General features: G+C 49.4%; 4 protein-coding genes across 4 annotated transcripts; 2 read left to right on the forward strand and 2 right to left on the reverse strand.

Moving 5' to 3' along the window:
* Window positions 1–186: 186 nt before the first annotated feature.
* Window positions 187–1,552, reverse strand: BO80DRAFT_478376 (uncharacterized protein; the record flags this gene model as incomplete). The annotated part of the gene is made up of 4 exons (XM_025723281.1): window positions 187–758; window positions 882–1,019; window positions 1,089–1,500; window positions 1,550–1,552. 4 exons carry the CDS (start codon window positions 1,550–1,552, stop codon window positions 187–189), a joined length of 1,125 nt encoding a protein of 374 aa, XP_025579719.1.
* A 1,007-nt stretch (window positions 1,553–2,559) lies between these two features.
* Window positions 2,560–4,409, forward strand: BO80DRAFT_499053 (putative flavin-containing amine oxidasedehydrogenase; the record flags this gene model as incomplete). Its single annotated transcript, XM_025724164.1, has 4 exons — window positions 2,560–2,577; window positions 2,631–2,711; window positions 2,774–4,135; window positions 4,183–4,409. The coding sequence occupies 4 exons, from the start codon at window positions 2,560–2,562 to the stop codon at window positions 4,327–4,329; spliced, it is 1,608 nt and encodes a 535-aa protein (XP_025579720.1). The 3' UTR covers window positions 4,330–4,409.
* Window positions 4,410–13,849: 9,440 nt separating this feature from the next.
* On the reverse strand, window positions 13,850–15,575 carry BO80DRAFT_421444 (glycoside hydrolase family 28 protein). The gene is made up of 3 exons (XM_025718603.1): window positions 14,879–15,575; window positions 14,404–14,823; window positions 13,850–14,349 (listed from the first exon to the last, which is right to left on the reverse strand). Exons 1-3 carry the CDS (start codon window positions 15,107–15,109, stop codon window positions 13,891–13,893), a joined length of 1,110 nt encoding a protein of 369 aa, XP_025579721.1. The 5' UTR covers window positions 15,110–15,575; the 3' UTR covers window positions 13,850–13,890.
* Window positions 15,576–16,982: 1,407 nt separating this feature from the next.
* On the forward strand, window positions 16,983–18,308 carry BO80DRAFT_421445 (NAD-dependent epimerase/dehydratase family protein). The gene has a single exon (XM_025718604.1). It carries the CDS (start codon window positions 17,237–17,239, stop codon window positions 18,068–18,070), a length of 834 nt encoding a protein of 277 aa, XP_025579722.1. The 5' UTR covers window positions 16,983–17,236; the 3' UTR covers window positions 18,071–18,308.
* Window positions 18,309–18,544: the final 236 nt, after the last annotated feature.

The following is an 18,544-nucleotide window of genomic DNA, read 5'->3' on the forward strand; positions in this document are numbered from 1 at the left end:
GGCCAGGCATGTCATGTGCTCTCAGTATCCAAATGCATTCTCCATACAGGGCTCGTCGTCTACAGTATTTATGGGGTTTTCCGCGCGGGGTCAAAACAATGCAGCCCATCGGATGGGGTTCAAGACAGCAACCAACTTCCTACGTACAGCAGACGAAGGAAGACACCAACGTTAATGCAAAACGTATCACTCATTATGTACTGGGTCCCGGAACGGATAGTCATCGGCCAGCAGTGGCGTCTTCCACTCGATGATTCTCTCGTCGTCCCAAAACGCATATCCCCACGGCCAATGCTTATTTTCTCCCCCATATTCGAACATATCCCAGAAAACCACGGGGAAATCATTGTCATCCCGCAGCCATCGTCGCTTCCAGGCTAGGTTAGGCCGCTCAGCCGGTGGTAATGTTTCCAGGAATTTTCTGAGCCCATTGAGGTCAGTGCCAAAGTCGAACCTGTTGGCAGGTTCAATAAGATACACCTCATCTCCACTATCTGGTCTTGGCCACATCTCATCGTCGCACCAATAATACACTAATCGTCGAGCGTTGATGAGGACCAAGTCGCGGTGAGCCATAAAGCGCTTTTCCCGCAGAATCTTGTAGAGGAGTGTCGGACCTACGGAGGCCATATGTTCGGGAACATCCGTGGCATACACGAGATCATCCTTGTCTAGAATGGCCGTTGCAGGAGGCACACGCAATTCTTCGGGGAATTTGCTGACAAAGATAACTCCACTTCTAGTTGATCTCAAGTTGTCTGAGATTTCAGGAAGGATTGCCAATTCGTACCTCAGACAGCAATGCCGCTAAATACAACCGATTTCTTCAATTTCCCATGGAGTTATGGTGTGAAAAAACAGGCGCTATATCTCCTCTTTACTGAAAGTCTTCTCCTGCTGATACCACTCATTATTCTGAGGGTTATTCTCTGAATCGGCTGATTGTTCAATGGGACCGAATATATTACCGTAGATCTGCAGTCGATAAAAGGCGCGGAGAATGCGTTGCTTCTCGGTATCTGATAGGACCAGTGGTAACATCTCATCATTCTATGTAGCTTTGTTAATTCAGGCTGGTCGCCTAGTACTTCGGCGATAATCATTGAGGAAGAATAATGCGTGATTATGTAGCTGTAATAACTGCATGAGTTCTTGGTCATCAGCCGGTTCATCTGGTAGAGGTCTAGATGATAGTTTCAGCCGCCGGATCTCCTCGCTGCGGTGTCGGCCATTGAGAAGGGCAATGATTTTTTCCTTGTTCGCTATATCATGAGCGTATAATCCTCTGGAATGAATGACAGTGATAGCATTGGTGATATCCACGAGGCCGGCATAGTGTTTCTTTAACAGGCTTGAGAGAAGCTCCTTTTTCACTCGCTGATATGCACCGTAGTATGTGGGAGATGTAAGGATGAGCGACCACACAGACGCCGTATCGGGGAGGGTGAAGAGGATGGAAATATGCAGTTCCACGGGTAAGCCTTCCAAGGTGGGCTGCGCCTGATGGATGTTAGCAGCGCTACCCTCAAAGGGAGTGAAGGGGACTTACCATATTCTGGATTTCCGTCCCTTTCCTGCCTCGTAATCTGTCTTAATTTTTTTTGTTCCCCTCTGCGTGTGTAGGTGAGAGACGTGGTGGTGAGGAAGAAGTGGGCGACAGTGGGGGAACGGGAGAAGTGAGGGGGAACATCCGGCCCCTCGAGATTTGAGTCACTATCAGCCTTGTCCAGGTAGTATTCTTAGCAACTCACCAACAACTGAAATTCTTAGTAGTACAGCCCTACCCTCCGGAAGTGGAGAGCCAATACAATGCCTACAAAGGTCATGAGCGAAACATCAAGTCTGCAAATGCGGCGCTTCGGGACGCAAAGCCGGCCAATATCAGCAAAAATAGTCCAAACGCCCTTCCGCTTTTGAGAGAGGGCGACAGGCTAGCTACGGACGTGATAGTTGCGAATAACTCGTAAGTGCCTACGAGCCCATCTTCTACCATCCTGCCTTGGCTGACTGACCACCTCAGGTACGCGGCTGCTCGAAGCGGCTTTAGTCACAAATTCCCCACCGCCTACGAGAACCTAGAGAAAAAGAAATCCCACGAAGAGGCGGCTCAACACTATCTGAACACATCTAAGAAGGTCCGGGTAACACGGGAAAAGCTTCGTGGAAAGATTGAGGATTTAGACCGCCAGGGGTAAGGGATTCCTCTTGGCTCCGTGAGCAATGACTTTCTTGGACAAGGGGCCTGCGTTAACCCTGCACTGTTCCGCCGACTTGTTCATGCATTGCTATGAATGCTCGTACTCTGCCGCTGTGTTCTTCTGCTCTGTATTTCATTGTCTTCCGAGTCGTTTCCTGCCAGTTGTGGCTTCCATGACCTGCGTTCTTGGTTATTGTATACGGATTGGTTTGAAATCAACGAGTTCTTTTGTTTGGTTCTATATAGTGGAATAAATGTTATGGCTTGTTTTGCGACATGCAATCTCCATTGCGCCCTTCAGGGCATCAGGGCTCCACGTGCCTGATATACGGTGTGCCAAAAGCGGCAATTCGCCTGACGTCATGATTCGTATCTCAATCGTATGTTCCGAATCTCATTTCTGTTCATTTGCAATAGCTCTCCCCGTTCCCAGCACCCCCAATTGGCAATCGTGATGTCGACCAACACTTCCCGCAAGAGAATCGCTGTCGTGGGCGCCGGGGCAGCAGGCATGGTAACTCCCCACCCCCCACCCGTCGCGTCCAGTGACTGCACTAAGCTAAGCCCGTAATGCAGTCCTGCGCCTCCACCCTGGCCAACCACCCCGATCAATTCCAAGTCCACCTGTTCGATTCCGCCTCTCAACCCGGCGGCCAGGCCACCTCCATTCCACTGGATGCCCGCTACGGCGCCCCCTGGCTCAATGACGGGGTGCAAGGCGGATCGCCCATCTTCCGACACACCTTCCACTTCTTCCGCCGCTATGGCTATGAGCCACAGGCCGTCAAACTGCAGGTCTCGTTCGGGAAAGGGCCGGAGAGCTTCTTCACGAACATATTCCCCAGTCCGCTGGTCGACCAGTTCTCCGGAGAGATCCGGAAGTTGGGTCGCGTGCTCACGTGGATTCAACGGTTGATGCCGGTGTTAGGCATCTTCCCCGTCAAGCTCATTCTGCGGCTGTTTCGGTTCAGTCACGACTTTGGCAGTAAGATGGTCCTCCCATTGATTGCGTTGTTCTTGGGCACGGGCAACCAGACCCCGAATGTGTCGAGTGTGCTGCTGGAGCGATTGTTCGATGATCCCCAGATGAAATTGTGGGATTATGATCCCGACATGCTGTTGCCGAATCAACCGACCATGTATACGTTTCCCAATTTAGGCGACTTCTACCGCGACTGGGCTGGTGATCTTGCCGCCAAAGGGGTGAACGTGCGCCTCCAGACGGGAGTGGAGATCCAGAAGCGAGACAGGATGAACGGCGTCGATCTCCGTATCTGGGATAACGCAACCCATGGCTCTGAACGCCGATGGGAAGGCATCGTGCACGATGAACACTTTGACGAGCTCGTCCTCTGCGTGCCTGCCGACGAGGCTAAGAAGCTCCTCGGAAAGCACGCCACCTGGCGCGAAAGGTATGTGCTCGGGGGGGTGAAATTCTACGACGACGTGACCATCACCCACCACGACGCCGAATACTTCAATAGTATCTTCGAAACGCGGTACAAGACCGAGCTCTGCGGGAAGGCTACAAGCGAGACACGGAGCGAGCAGATCGCGTTCGCGAAACAGCCGCCCCGCTGTCGGAAGGATGGATGGGAGGGATTTGCGCCGATGTATTACACACATTCGTTGGCGCAGGATCCGCAGAAGATTGAGATGGGGTTTGATTGCACGAACTATCAGCATCAGTTTCGGGAGCAGTTAGGGGAGAATGCATTGTCTCCGGAGCCGGATCGACATGTTTATCAGACGATTTTCTTGAATAAAGAGAACTCGGACCTGTGGACATGGGAGAGTATCGACAAGGAGAAGATCATTGGCGAGAAATGGTGGCATCAATTTGGACATAATTGGCAGCATTATCTGCGCGTGGTGCCGGGGATGATGTTTATTAATGGGAAGAATCGGACCTTGTATGCGGGGAGCTGGACGATGGTGGTAGGTACTCGTTTGGCTTTGTATTTGCAGTCACTGACACCGGACAGAATATGCATGAGATCGCTTGCATCTCGGGCATTGCGGCAGCGTATCGCCTCGGGGCGGTCTATGAGCCGTTTGATGACTTTGCGGAGGATTGCTTTGCCAAGTATTTGCTGGTGAGCCATGGGAAGAGATATCAGGGGGCGGAATAATTGGTCTAGTATCCGATCCATTTGTTATGTCGTTCCTATTGGTGTGATTGAGAAAGCAATGATGGGATCTTCAAGCGGAGGGTTAGTATGATCATAATCTCTTAGTGTCAAATAGTAACTAGAAGTAGCGATGTACAGCGGTCATAAAAAACGACTTGTAACTTCTGACTATAATATCTAAGAAGTACCAAAATCTGCCAAGGGGTAACAATAAGACAACGGGAATCGGAATCCCCCTTTAGCATCACGATAGTGGGTCATGATAGTGGGTCTCCCCGTGTTTTAAGGTCCGAATAGTGAGCACACCCTGTATCTCTTATTCGGACCATATGTATTGCGGTACCTACCGCGGCTTAAGCTGTTCAAGGCTAGATGGCCCACTGTTATATCCGCTAAGCTGTAAATGTGATGGCCTTGTCCCATGTGTTGAGAGTTTTTTGGTTGGGGAAGTGTATGTTGTGTTGCTTGTCTTGCCCATGAACCCTGATTCACTTGGAATATGAGCACAAGATGTCTATTTATTACTCTGAAACTGATACTCCTACTATAACGCCCCCAGATCATAATCAGAGGGCCAACACCTGTACAAATCCTGATCAACTCAGGACAAGCTGTGGATGCAGTCCACAAGGAAGTTTTAGATACAGTGTAGCAGTAACAGATACCGCCTTCCCAGCTGCATCTAGCGTACCACCTTGCCGTTTGCGGTAGTGGGCCCCGGTGTCTTTGGACACTCGTGCTGTCTGACAATGAAACCAACCATCTCGCAGTTGTCACCTCCATACCGTCGTGAAAGAAATCGCCTCGGTTGAGGCACACGGGACGCGCTGGTGGGTCGGCACGCGGATTATATTTCCCTCATCTCCCTACTTCTTTTCAACTCTGCATATTTCCAAAACACTTCTCGCCATGGCAAACAGACTACCGTTGGAACTCGTCACCCACATCGCGTTCTACGCATCCGAAGCTGGGCACCCTTAGATGAGGACTGCAATCCCGCTCCCAGTACCACAGACTATCATTGGCCGAATCTAGAGATTCTATCCCTAGAAGATGTCCCGGAATTTCTCCCATCAGGTACGCCCTCCACATGAAGCACCACACCTATACCTACTAAACCGCTATCACCGAAACAGGCGAGTACCTCTTCCGGTATACCACTATGACAGAGGCACGATTCGCGGGGGTCGACGACTGGGACGAAGACATCACCGACACGGAGTTCCCTAGTAGATTGCAAGAGCCGAGAACGTGGCCTGGCCGGGATAAGATGAACTACGAAGCTTTTTCACCGGATGTTCATCTCCTTGGGTCATGCGTTCCAGCGTATGCCGCGACTTCATGGGGTCACGCATCTACTGGTCGAGGACGGAAGGGGCAAATGGACCACTTGCTAGGGGATTAGCTGAGCTGTCAGTTATCTCGGATGGTCTTTCGATAGATATGAGATAAATACCAGCTGAGAATATATACATAAGTCACGCGCCTTTCATTGGCGTACTTTGGTTAGGTCCTTGTATACAAATATAGCTTAAGGCATGATCATGGGTCCTGTTCATCATTAAGCTTCTTTATCAACCATGCCCAGTCTACTGCAAGACACGCTTATACTCACACAACCACTTAAATATTTCCATCACCAGCTACAACTCAGCTACCATCGACCCAAAGCACAGAAGCCCAGACTTTCCGTCATTTGTTAAACAAATCCTACTTTACATGTACGTGCATCCACGCCCCAACTTATCTACTCATGGATTCAATCCCCATATTGTATACACCAAACCCATGCAGGAACTCATAGCTTCGTACTTCACAGAAGAGCTTATCCCCACGACGCATGATTAATTAATCCCTGCAATGTATAGATTTACCCTAGATACAACCCCGCGATGTACCCCGTACTCAGCCAGCAAGCAGTCACATGGTTCCCCCACTAGACTAAAGCCAAAACAAACCCATCTTCAACCTGATATCACCAAGCAATCTTCCCAGACATTGCACGATACCCTGTTTAACTCGGACTCACTCTATTCATCATTTGAAGTAACCAGTATGATATTGTTATCATAGATCATACTTCACGTGATCATTTTCTACACTCGCGCAGAATGAGGTGATCCTTGTCATGCTGCTGGTCAGTGTCATGTCTGGTCTGTGCTGTAGTTGTTCAAATGCTTCTTTGGGAGGCTGTAAAAGGTCAGAGATTGTCTTGAATTCATGCGCGTGACTGAGATGTCTTCATCGTGACTCATTGATAGAGTATGTGGTATCTGATCACGATTTTTAATCTTGCGATGATACCGGTATTCCTAGTTAATGCTAATACAGAAGTATTAATACTGAGTGATATTCCTACTTAGCCCAATCCCGATTTATCATAAGAGAGCCCAGAAATCCAGATAGAAGTCATGAATTCCAAGCAACATCATTAGACACGTCAGATACAGTCACCCATTCAGCTTCTTGCGTTGATCAAGCGACGATAATTGTCATTTTGAAGCATACACGATGCTTGACTCAGATCATACCATCCACATCTACACTTTTGACGCCTGCCATCCTTCCACTCAGAAACCCTCCCTAAAACTCCATTAAACAACCACATGAACCACCCTTCACCATCTCACTGCTCCTTCTCACCCACCATACAGATGCAACTCTGGGCAGAGAAAGACCGGTAGCGGTAAGGATGAATGAGAACGAGAGGATAGTTCTCTTTCTTGGAAGGCCGGATATATACCCAGTGATAAGAACCGCATATTGGAGGTATTCTTGTAATTGCCTGTGCTCACTGCATCTAGCACAGCAGTATATTTATGTTCGACGTGGAGAAGAAGAAGAAGTGCTAGGAGTGAATAGGATGGACTGTACGGTTAGGTCCTTAGGTGGGTAGATTGTCCATCCAGACCAACCTCAACCGATCTTGACAACCAATCTGAGGTTTCTCGGAAACCGCGCCACAGAGACGCACTTCTCGAGATCCTCCGACTCCGCGTAGCTCAGGACTGGGGGTTTGGATTGAGAACCAGTCCGTTAGGATGTTGTGTAATGTTTTCATATTCAGTAGACTGATATGCCATTCCCGGGTAAAGCGGGTACCAGTTCTAGTTATGTCGATATGGGGTATTCGGTACGTTTTGCTGGGCACAGACCATGGACAGGATTCAGGTGAGATGTTGGGTAATAACCAGACGAATTGGATATTCCATCTGACAGTGTGATGAAGTGCTTGAAGTATTCAGCTATTGTTGCAGACGGTAGGATGTCCTCATGAAAAGGTAGTGTATACACGAAGCGGATGATACTGAGGTCGATGGCTGGAGGGGTCTGTCTACATATGATGATGGATTGCCATGCTTGTAGTTGAGTACGTGTATACTATCCAGTTTGACGTGAAGAGCCATAGACGCTCCATGAGAATATACCTTATGGCGTATAACGTTGCTGAGGTTATGCCAATATGTGGTCCGGATGAGGTATACCTAATTCGCATTGAACCCTCGAGACTCGTCGTTGGGTCCAATATGCGGTGGCTCGTTTCAGTGTATCGGCCGGTGGGTTCTGAGACCGTTTGATGGTCGTGTTCATGTGAATATCCTGGATCTGGGATATCGTGTACAGCATTGAACTTCTTTGTCAGGAGGACTCTTGGGGTTCCATATGTGGTTTTGTGTTGCATGCTGATCAGGTGTTGGGTTGTGGTTGAGACAGCTCGGTGATTCTCATGAAGCGCTGGACTCCTGCTGTAGCAGACTTCTTCAGAGAAGGTTGACCAGACCGGACGATTAATGATCATCGATATGTTTTCCATGGAGGTCTGGTGAATGTGGAGATGGGGGAATTGGCGAGTGCCTTCGCTGTCATTAGAGACCCCGGAACTCGGGTGGATTGTCGTCCTCTGAGTTTGAGGGCAGAGCATTGTCTATTACATCAGATCTCAATGCCAAGCCTATGAAAAAGAAGTATCATTTGGTGAAGGAGTCTTTTCTTGGGCCTTTTTATTGTATCGAGACAGGTGATATATTCATCGTTCAACATGGATGGCCTTGCAGTCTTGTGCACAAGGGCATCGCAACCGCAGTTCTCACCCCCCATATCGCTGAGATCTCACGAGCCATCGTTCAATTCGTATATAACGAGGTCAACGCCGTCATGGCTTGGTTGAGGCTACCTATACTAGCACAGAGAAGTTGCAAGTTGGTATGAGTTGGCACGTTCCCTGTTAACCATCCTTTTGTTTGAGCTCCTCTTGCTCCTCATTCAGTGAATTCATATACCGAACCCAAGAACTTGTATTTCTGATAGTCCTCTTGATTTTGGGAGTATGATTGTAGTTGCTAGTATATAGTCCAGGAGAGTAAAGAGCGGTCGTTCTTGGGTTTCATGGAATTAGGCCGTTCTCTGGATTAGATGCCACAACATGTGAACAGGAGCAGGTTCTTATCTCACCCGGGGTCTCGTCTTATGCATCTCTTGAAAGTGGCTTACTTTGCCTTCCTAGTCGCTTAGATGTTGGAAGTGCACAATTGGATATAGTCTTGATGTATTCATCGATCTGGTTGAGCGACGGCCCCGTGCATATTCCTCCATGTCGATGTTGGTAATCGGCAGAGTTTGGAACAGACTTGTAATCGCTGCGCAAAACGCCGAGACACACAGGTGTATCCGACAGATGCCAGGGCCTCGATAAGGCGACTAGGATGTCTGGAAAGCCACTGGCAGGAAGATATGTGCATGATGAGTTGGAGTATGCTCAGTGGCTTGATGTCTACCTCTCAAGGAGAGAGGCTTCTTATAGGCAGGATCCTATCGGGGTCGGCAGAGCTACGGACTAAGAATGGTCAGCTGCTGCTTTAAATCGGATGATGTGGTGGAGAGTAGCTGAAAAGGAGCAATCTTGTAGACTCACCATTCTATATACCATTCTCCTCATCAGAGAGGTTGGATCTGATGGTTCTTATTGACTAGCAGATGCACAGGTTCAGGGCTCATTAAATAGACAAATCTACTGTCAAGAATACATAACTTGATTAGGCTATCTCCTACATATCAAGTACAAGATCCGAGGCAGAGTCCGGGAATCTGCATCTTCCATATCTTCGACTACGATCTCCATTTCTTTATGTCTTTTCCGGCAGCGATCTATGCATCATAATCATTTTGTTGGGCTACTGTACAGGTTGATTCCTTGATATTCCACAGCTGAAGATTCCTCGAAACATGCATGCATATGGACATCCTGGCCCTATCCCTTGACGCGGCTACAGAAGCATCTTGTTCTAAGCTGATCACACCACTGGTATAGGAACTGAGGCCATGCAGCTCTGGATGTTTCTCCCAAAGTAGAGACGTAGTAAATACTGCACCGGACATCGGTTGACACACCGCACGCAACAGCCAGGGTTATGGTAGACCCTGTGTCAAGCTCTTCATCATCACTGGCAATCTTGCAATCGTCATTGTCATTTGGCCCCGCGTGGTTTGGATCTTGTGAATATGGAGGCTTAAATAAGACCATGTTACCCACAGGATAAAGGGAAACGAATGTACAAGCCCTGTACACTTGACAACGGATTTATCGCCCTCGCATCCACAGATCTCTTGTGAGATACAACCTGCCGTGACATGAGAAGCCCGAGATACACGATAAAAGGCATTGGCCGCTGCCTCTTCTTCAGTGGCATGTATGTAACCGTCTCCCAATCTTACTCTGGATAATTCGTCGTTCGTCTTGGAATTGCCAACACCTGCTGTTGTCTTCATGGAGTGATTGCAAGAACCATCGGTTCTATCTTAATATTGTGGTGTTCCTGTCAGTAGGCAAGTGCGAGCTCTTACACCTTTATGCTGTCGGAGACCATGTCCACAAGGGCTATTCTCATCAGGTGATGAAATCCTTCAGAAATTACTTATAGGTCGCAGGAGACTTAACTCCTAGTCTGCTCATATTCCAGTCAGCCGGAACCAAGTTCACGCAGGGACCATATGCGCCACTCTGATATGGCTCGAAGGCTTTAAGAGCATGGAATATTTCATAGGTTCCGGAACATATTCGGAAAAGACATGGTATTTATGGCAAACGATTGCTTTTTATCCGCAGGAATGCTTCTGAGTATATTGTTGGAAATTTCGTGATGCATGACAATAAATCCGATTTTGTGCCTTTGAATCTTCGTAGTAGAAGCTGTTGAATCTTTCGATTCACAATTCTGCTCAAAGAGCAAATACTTCTGCTTTCCAGTCACTTGGGTTATATATCAAGTATGTTGATGGTTTGTATACCTTCCCCATCCATAACCAGTGGCGAACTATTAGACAGTGATGCTGCTGTATGATGTTGAATGTTCAGGGCAAATAATTGCCTTTCCAATTAGGCAAGTCAAGATATGGTGAAAAAATTGATAGGGACTTCAGTATTGATTCCAACCGGATACGACCTGAAGAACCGGCATGTCTGGCCGTCAATTCATCGATCCTCCAGATGATAGCTGTGTTTGAACATATCCATGCCTGGGTCGTATGCAAAGACCCTATCCCCAGGTTTGGTAGTCTGTGTCACTGCCAATCCTTTTGACGATTTAACGTGCGCAGCCGGTTTGATATCATCTGTCTGATCGATCTGGATTTCAGATAAGACAGGACATTTGACTTGGGCGTTCTAGTCCTATTTGTGTTAGTCTAGCTTCGCTGCAAGTAATGACAACAGAAGGTAGACCAGACAGTCTCGACGTTCGCAGGCCATCCCTTCGCCCTCATTACGAACGAATGACTGGGGATTTCTTATAACTCCACGACCATCACCAGGGGCTGCCATAACAGCCGAGGTAGGTCAGTGGAAGCAGTTTATGACCGAGATTGGAAACACGACAGGAACTCAAGTACGCAGTGGCAATACCACGGCCACCGAATATATATTCTGGACGCGGAGTCCTAGACCTGCGTGATCAACGCTTGACGTCGTTGGATGTATTCAGCCACGTCTTGAGGTTCTTCCCAGGTTGCTTCGTTCATGAAGCCGCTAGAGAGGCCGCTGCATTACCTTGGATAAAGGTATCAGGGCCAGGTTTATCTGAGAGCAGATACTGTAGAGCCACAATGATGTCCAGATGTTCAGAGGCAAGCCCCCATGGGGAGGATGAGGATCTCGATTTTGGCCCATTGACCGCCACTACTCATCCCGGGTGATAGGGGGGCGCATAGCACCACAATCTTGGACAGCTTCTTCTTGTTGCTGAGTTGTGCATAATGCAATAGATACCTCATCCATAGGCACTTCTCTAGGAGCAGTAGTGTCATCTTTATTGCGTTCTGTCAGCTCCGTCTCGCAGTCCTTGAGCATCACTGTTGACCATTCCCGGGAACCTACCTGTTCGACCAGCAGCTCAGTTTCCCTCCGGGGCTTCCAACAGCCATAATTGAAATTAGTCATATAACTCATGAATAAGCCCATTGACAGCCAGGGGCTGATTATGCTCGAACCGTGATGGGGTCGCGATTAAGACAATTATATCTGCCTTGTGCCAAGTTCATCAATCAACCGAAGGATGCAAGATCCGTATGGAGCCCTGTCATCCTATAACTCGGTGAGGTACCCTCATCTGGGCGGCGATAGACATATTGATATACCAGTGCGGACAGCATTCTCCTCCATAATTATATCTTTTGGCTCATTCCCACGTATAGCAGATTTCGACTAGAGCCACCCATCGCTTCGATACCGGGTTCTTTAAGCGCTGGGTATACCTCCAAGACTGCACCTGTAACCAAGGTTTCATCAAAGACACCCAGCAGGAAATCCTCTGGCCTTACCCTTTTTTAGGGCTTATTAATCGCCTTTGGCGGCCATATTAATATCATATGGGCAGCGTTCGGTTTTCACGGCCCCTTTCCTTAGGGTCACTTGATTCAAGAGATGCGAAGTAGTTCCCACTTCCCAGCTGGTGCGCAATCAACATCACCTGCCATATTCGTATTTCTCTGAATTCCATCACTTTGGTCCCTCGGCAATCGAGTATGGAGAGTACAGGTCTGTAACCCAATCCTCTGGACTTTTTGCCCGCCGTTGTATCTCACCTGCCTTGGAGGTGCTGTTCCGGAAGTATGTACCTATGCAACATAATGCATCCTGTCCATCTCTCCCCATCTGTCTTTGCGACGAGCATCAGGCTATACGCGTTCGTTTCGTCATTCAATATCGTGTGGAGGTTATCCATACCTGTATCTTAACTGGACTGACATAAACACCAGCCTAGTTCACTTCTAGCCCATATTCTGGGCATATCTGGTACCGAGAGATGGTCGGTTCTGTCAAAACACAGGATTTGACGTCCAACCATATTCTGTTCATTGTGGAAGGTAGTTAGCCTGCCTTATGTGCTGATTATCTTCCTTGGACTCCGGTTCATTACCGAGAATCAGTTGTATGGTATATCCTTAGTACTTGTGAGCATCATCGAAGTCGTAGTATGTTGGTATATACGACCCTTTGTCCTTCTATACCTTCCCGCAATGCCCTGATTTATATGAAACTGTTGACAGGCCATGGATAAGTAATGTAACGGCTCAAAGCATAAACAAAGACGTGTACCGAGCACACAGAGCTGACATTCGGAAGTATCCGTGCAGAGCTCCATAATCCGCCATCATGCAGTATATCCGGTTTCATCCGTTCAGATCTGCACATATTTCCATAGCCTGTACCTTGAGTGTCCGCCGAAATTACTCTAGGCATTGGAGCAGCATCGATGCATCAACTCCCCGAAGAGATTCCGAAACTAGCTGAATCCGATGCAATCTGTTGATTGCAGTGACGGATTATTCACTCAGCGTGGGGAATTGTCATGTCAACTCCCTCCTTTCCTGTGATACATGCAGCCACCCACCGCTCAGATTCTCCCAATTATTCAGGACTCATTAATCAAATTTATTACACGAATGTTGTATTCCATACCCAAGCCCGCGGGTTGTAGACGTGGGTGGAGTCACTCTGCCTTTTATCCAGAGCAGCTCTCTAGAATTTTATTGCTCAGAGAGTTAGCTCGAGAATGTAACTTAATTCCTGAAGTGGGTTTATGCGACAGGATAAGAGTATATCGAGTTCAAGTTTCCTAGCTGGGCATATACTTCCTGCGGATATTTGTATGGGGACGGTTGATAATCGGCGTGGTGGAAACCTTTGTTCAGTGGATGTCTTCTTCGAGGTCTTTGCGGTTGTCCTGGGTAGAAGATGGGATGTGGAGATGTTATCTGGGTATCATGGTATAGATGTGTTGGTTATGTACTCCGTAGCATGGGGAGGTATACAAGGAGTGGCTCTCGTCCAGATGGGTCCGTGAAATAGTTTCACAGTGATTTGCAGGATGGTCAGGAGAGTCGGGAGTTGGAGTCAGGTGGGATTTAAATACGCTGATGCCCTAATTCACCCGTCTAATTCCATCATTCCCAAGGCAGGATTAACTACAACAGGGGTATCTACTCCATCATCCAGTGAAGCAAGCTTCTATTATTGAATAAGTAGTGTCACTACACTAATATACACATATGCGAAGGACGACGCATCTAGCAAGAAGCACCCGAAGGAACATTCTCACAGTCATCACTAGTCTTACCACCAGTGATGTCGACACCGCTCCAGGTCCAGTCCGAGCAGCTACCGTCACCGCAGAGGATGTAAACTTGAACAGCATCATCATCAATGGAACCAGTCACACCATCAACAGTCACATCAGTGATGGGAATGCCGTTGGAGGGAGTACCGGTCGGGCTACCGTTCTCGTAGTCCTGCTCGATAACGATACCGTAGTCGCTGATACCGGAGAGCTGGATGTTGGAGTAGGTCACCTCGCTGACATCACCGGTCTCCTTGTAGATGGTCTTGATGCGGACACCGTTGGCGGAGTCGCTGACGGTGGAGTCAGCGATGGTGACGTTCTTGACGGTGTTGTCGTCACGGCCACCGATGGAGCCGATGGAGAGACCGTGGCCGCCGGAGCAGGTACCGCCGGTGAAGGAGATGCTCTGCTGCAGTTAGTATTGTGATAGAGGGAGAGAGGGGGAGGGGGATGGGCATACCTCGCCAGAGTTGATGGCAATGCAGTCATCCTGGTTCTTGACGGTGGCACCGCTGATGTAGACACCGGTACTCTCGCTGATGTCGAAGCCGTCGGTGTTGTGGCCGCCGTTGTCATCACCGTCGGAGTTGTCGATGGTGAAGTCCTCGATGTAGACGTTGGTGGCCTGGACACTGATGGCCTGGACGGGGGTGTTCTTGATCTGGAGACCCTTGAAGGTCGAGTCCTCGACATCGTGGATGTACATGAACTTGGGCTTGGTCTTGCCACCGTTGGTGCCCTTGCTGTCCCACCAGCGGGAGCCGTCACCGTTGATGACGGCACCGGAGGACTGAGTAACGGTGAGGCCCTTGCCGCCGAAGCGGATCAGGGGACCCTTCCATTCCTCGTAACCGAAGGTGGTGGTACCCTCGAAGGTGATCTACTACCGTTAGACAAGATTCAGAGAGGGGGGGAGAAGCAAGGGGGGGGCATACGGTAGCGCCATCGGCGGCATCGGACAGGTCGAGGGTCTCACCAGCGGGAACCTCAATGTTGCTCAGGACCACGTTGGAGCACTTGGAGATGCTCTCGCTGGCCTCGGAGGCAGAGGTGAAAGTGCAAGTCGAAGAGGACTTCTTGACGAGCTCAGAGACGCGAGAAGGAGCGGGGGCCGCAGAGACGAGAGAGCCGACAGCGGCCAAACCAAGGAGCTGGATGGAGTGCATGATGATTCTGGTCAACAGAACGGATGTAAAGAATGAATGAGTCTGATCAACAGAAGAAAGCAAGGAGTGAAGTGTGTTGGGATGCAGTACAACCACGGCAGGTTGTTGAGACTTTATATCTGGACTCATGCTAAGCTTCGTTCCTGAGCATGGCATTCGATGGTCCCGTTATTGGTGGAAAGAGAAGGACCTCCGGTCCACCGAGGATATCAATCTCTAACGGCGATGGGGCGTCCAGCATCGGCATGGCATCCAGGTCCGTGTCATCCGAGTCATCCGCGACGCTGATGGGCTCGCGGTGACGAACCCCCGCCGAAGAAGGCATGGATTGACGCCTTGGCTTAGGGTCGAAGCATTGGCGGCTCTCGGCAGTCTCGGCATCCCCACTGCTGCCGTGTCTGGTTTGCCATGTCGGTGTCCAGCTGTTTCACTTGCCGCCAGAACTTTGCCTGGGACTCCTTAGTAGATTAACTCGGCAAAGCAGAGCCGTCTCATGGGATGATGGTACTGTGGTATTATCATACGGTGGTCAAATCCGTGGTGATATCGACCCGCAGCGGATCGGTCGGAACAGGCCGCATGTCAAGACTAGAAACACGACTGCCGATCCCACTATCGGGAATCCGAAGGACCCTTGAATAATCTGGAGGCGGAAATAATGTGATTGATCCCTTCCGGCAAGATTAGTTCAGGGGTTCGACTAGTTTCGGCTGATCATCGGGATCACTCCAGGGACGCTGCAGGAGTGTATTTATCCGAGAAGGTCAATGAACAGGCAGCCGCTGACAGCAGGCTTCATATCTCGATACATGTATTATGGAATACTGGACAGTGTGTGGATGGTGGCAGTGTGGCAAGCCTCACTTCAATTTTCATCAGGGCCCACAGTGGGTCATAACCGACATATCTAGAAGTTCATCCAAGGTGCACTGCGACTTGCAACACTCAACCTGTTTCATGCCAGTACTGATACCGCCAGATCCTGCATGCGTATCCATATCACTTAATTGTCCGTATCTCGTTACGAGGCCTCAGTCTAGACTGCTGCCAAGACAGCCGACAGGCAACACACTCTAAACGGCACCATCAATTGATTGAATGATCCTTCCAGAGGCTAATATATGCACGTTGCCGAGCGTGATTTCTCGGAGGCAGCATGCAGCATGCATTATGCAGCCTCGTCACTTGTGAGTTCTTCATTGTTCAGGATAAATGTGACTGACAGAGCCTGTGAAAGACTCTCTAGCTGGCGCCTGTCAGCAATTGTCTTCCCTGAAGCAGGAGATCTCCTGAGTATGATTGAGGTTAAACAAAGTGGTCGAGTGGGTAAAGTACGGAGCACTCGTACGGAGTATCTACTGGATCCATAATGAGACAATGACGACGCTGGAGACATCCACTTGATGCCAAGATCTCCCCGGGAGCTCAGTCTTGGCCAAGACAAGCTTAACTTGTCTTGGTCCGGGGCTTATAAGCTGGCAAGGAGTGAGGTCCGTTGCCAGATAGTGACTCCGTATACTCCGTATACTCCGTAGAGTAAACGCAGTTGGCCGATGTAACCTCAATGAGGGGTTAAATGGGTGCCAGCTAGGGGGTATGGACAGCTGTGTGCGAGCCGAGGATTCTTATGCAGTGGACTCGAACAATAAGCTGAGTAATTCTTGACGAGCCAGGTCGAGAGCAGTTCAGCAACTGTTGAGTACCGAGTACTCTTTAGATGTGCTGGTCACTGACCTGGCTGCCTCAGGCCGCAACTGGCTGCCGCTGCACGTGACGTCATCGGTATTTCCCTCGTATCCTTTTTGTGCCTGTGTTGTGAGATGCAATTAACTGCAAATGCACAAAATGGCACTCTTCTTCTAATTTCAGACGAGCAAGAATGTGGGCTGTCATGTTGGCGTCATCGTGGGAGAACCGCTGCACCCTCCCATCATACGCACGTCATGGATTCCACCCTCTCTTAACAGGTTCAACAGCACCCCTGCATCTTCACCCCCAATAAATATGTCGATGCCTCTGCAGCTCCCAATGCGCCTGGCGCGTATTCCTTCTATTGGCGTCTTGTCACGCCAGATTTCGTGTCAAATTCGACTCCGCAGACCCTATTCACTCAGCCACGGAAACAACATGAGAATCGCTATCACTGGTGCCCGCGGCACCGTTGGCCGCGCGGTCGTCAAACAGGCCTCGGAGGCTGGTCATTCCACCGTGCAGGTCGATCGCACTGATACCAAATATGACGGAACCCCCAATTCGGAGATGAAGACGGCCGACACGGCCAATGACTACAAAGCCACCCTGGAAGCCTTCAAAGGCTGCGACGCCGTCATTCATCTGGCTGCGATTCCCGATCCTCTTGGAAAAGACGATGAGTATGTGCATAACAACAACGTGACCTCGGCATTCAATGGCTTTTACGCCGCTGCCCAATTGGGCATCAAACGATTCTGCTATGCATCCTCGGTCAATGCCATCGGTTTGGAATACGCCACGCAGCCGCTCAAGTTCGAATACTTCCCTATCGACGAGGAAGCACCAACCACGCCGACCGACTCCTACGCACTGGCCAAAGAGGAAGCCGAAGCGCAAGCGAGAGCGTTCGCAAGATGGTATCCCGGGATGAACATCGCGTGCATGCGCATCCACGCCGTGGCATCTCGCGAAGAAGCGCAGCAAGGCCACAGCGAGAGATGGGAAGACTCAGCCGTCAAGAGCTTATGGGGCTGGGTGAGCCCAGAAGCAACAGCGCGCGCATGTTTGTTGACGGTGGAAAAGAATGACAGCTTCTCGGGCTGTGAGATCTTCAATGTGGTGGCTCCGACGACGACGCAGGATACGCCGTCGCGCGAACTAGCCCAGAAGTATTATCCGGATACCGAGATTCGGGGCGAGTTTGCAGGGAACCAGTCGTTCTTTACGGCGGAAAAGGCGAATCGGATCCTGGGATGGAAACATGAGTGACTCGGATGTCGTTTGTAGACAGTTACATCTCAGTAGGGCTGAGCAAAATACCCGGTCGGCATCGCTGCCTATCCTCATCCATGAATAGAATTAGTGATGCATGGCGAATGATGGGTGATGCTCTTATCGCGGCGATCTCGCAAGGCGGCACCGGCATCACGCAACAACCCCTCGATACATGTATGCGGACTCAACATTACCCCAGATGAAACAGAGAATTCCAGAAATCTCGAATAATATTACAATTCAAATCTACAATCGGGAACAAATCTAGGAAGATTAATTGTTGTTCACAGAAACAGAAAACAAAAGTTCTCTAGCAAAGTGCATGGATGGCTTCATCCATGCCCAGGATTGCGAAACCGACAATGCAGCTGCACCCCCAACTAATCATGCACAGGCCCTTACCAAGATCAGCCATCTGCTCCAATCGATCAACATCAATGGTCAGCGAACCCTGATAACCTTGATCTG

Source organism: Aspergillus ibericus (assembly GCF_003184845.1).
Source record: "Aspergillus ibericus CBS 121593 unplaced genomic scaffold BO80scaffold_3, whole genome shotgun sequence".
In the NCBI taxonomy this organism is placed as follows: domain Eukaryota; kingdom Fungi; phylum Ascomycota; class Eurotiomycetes; order Eurotiales; family Aspergillaceae; genus Aspergillus; species Aspergillus ibericus.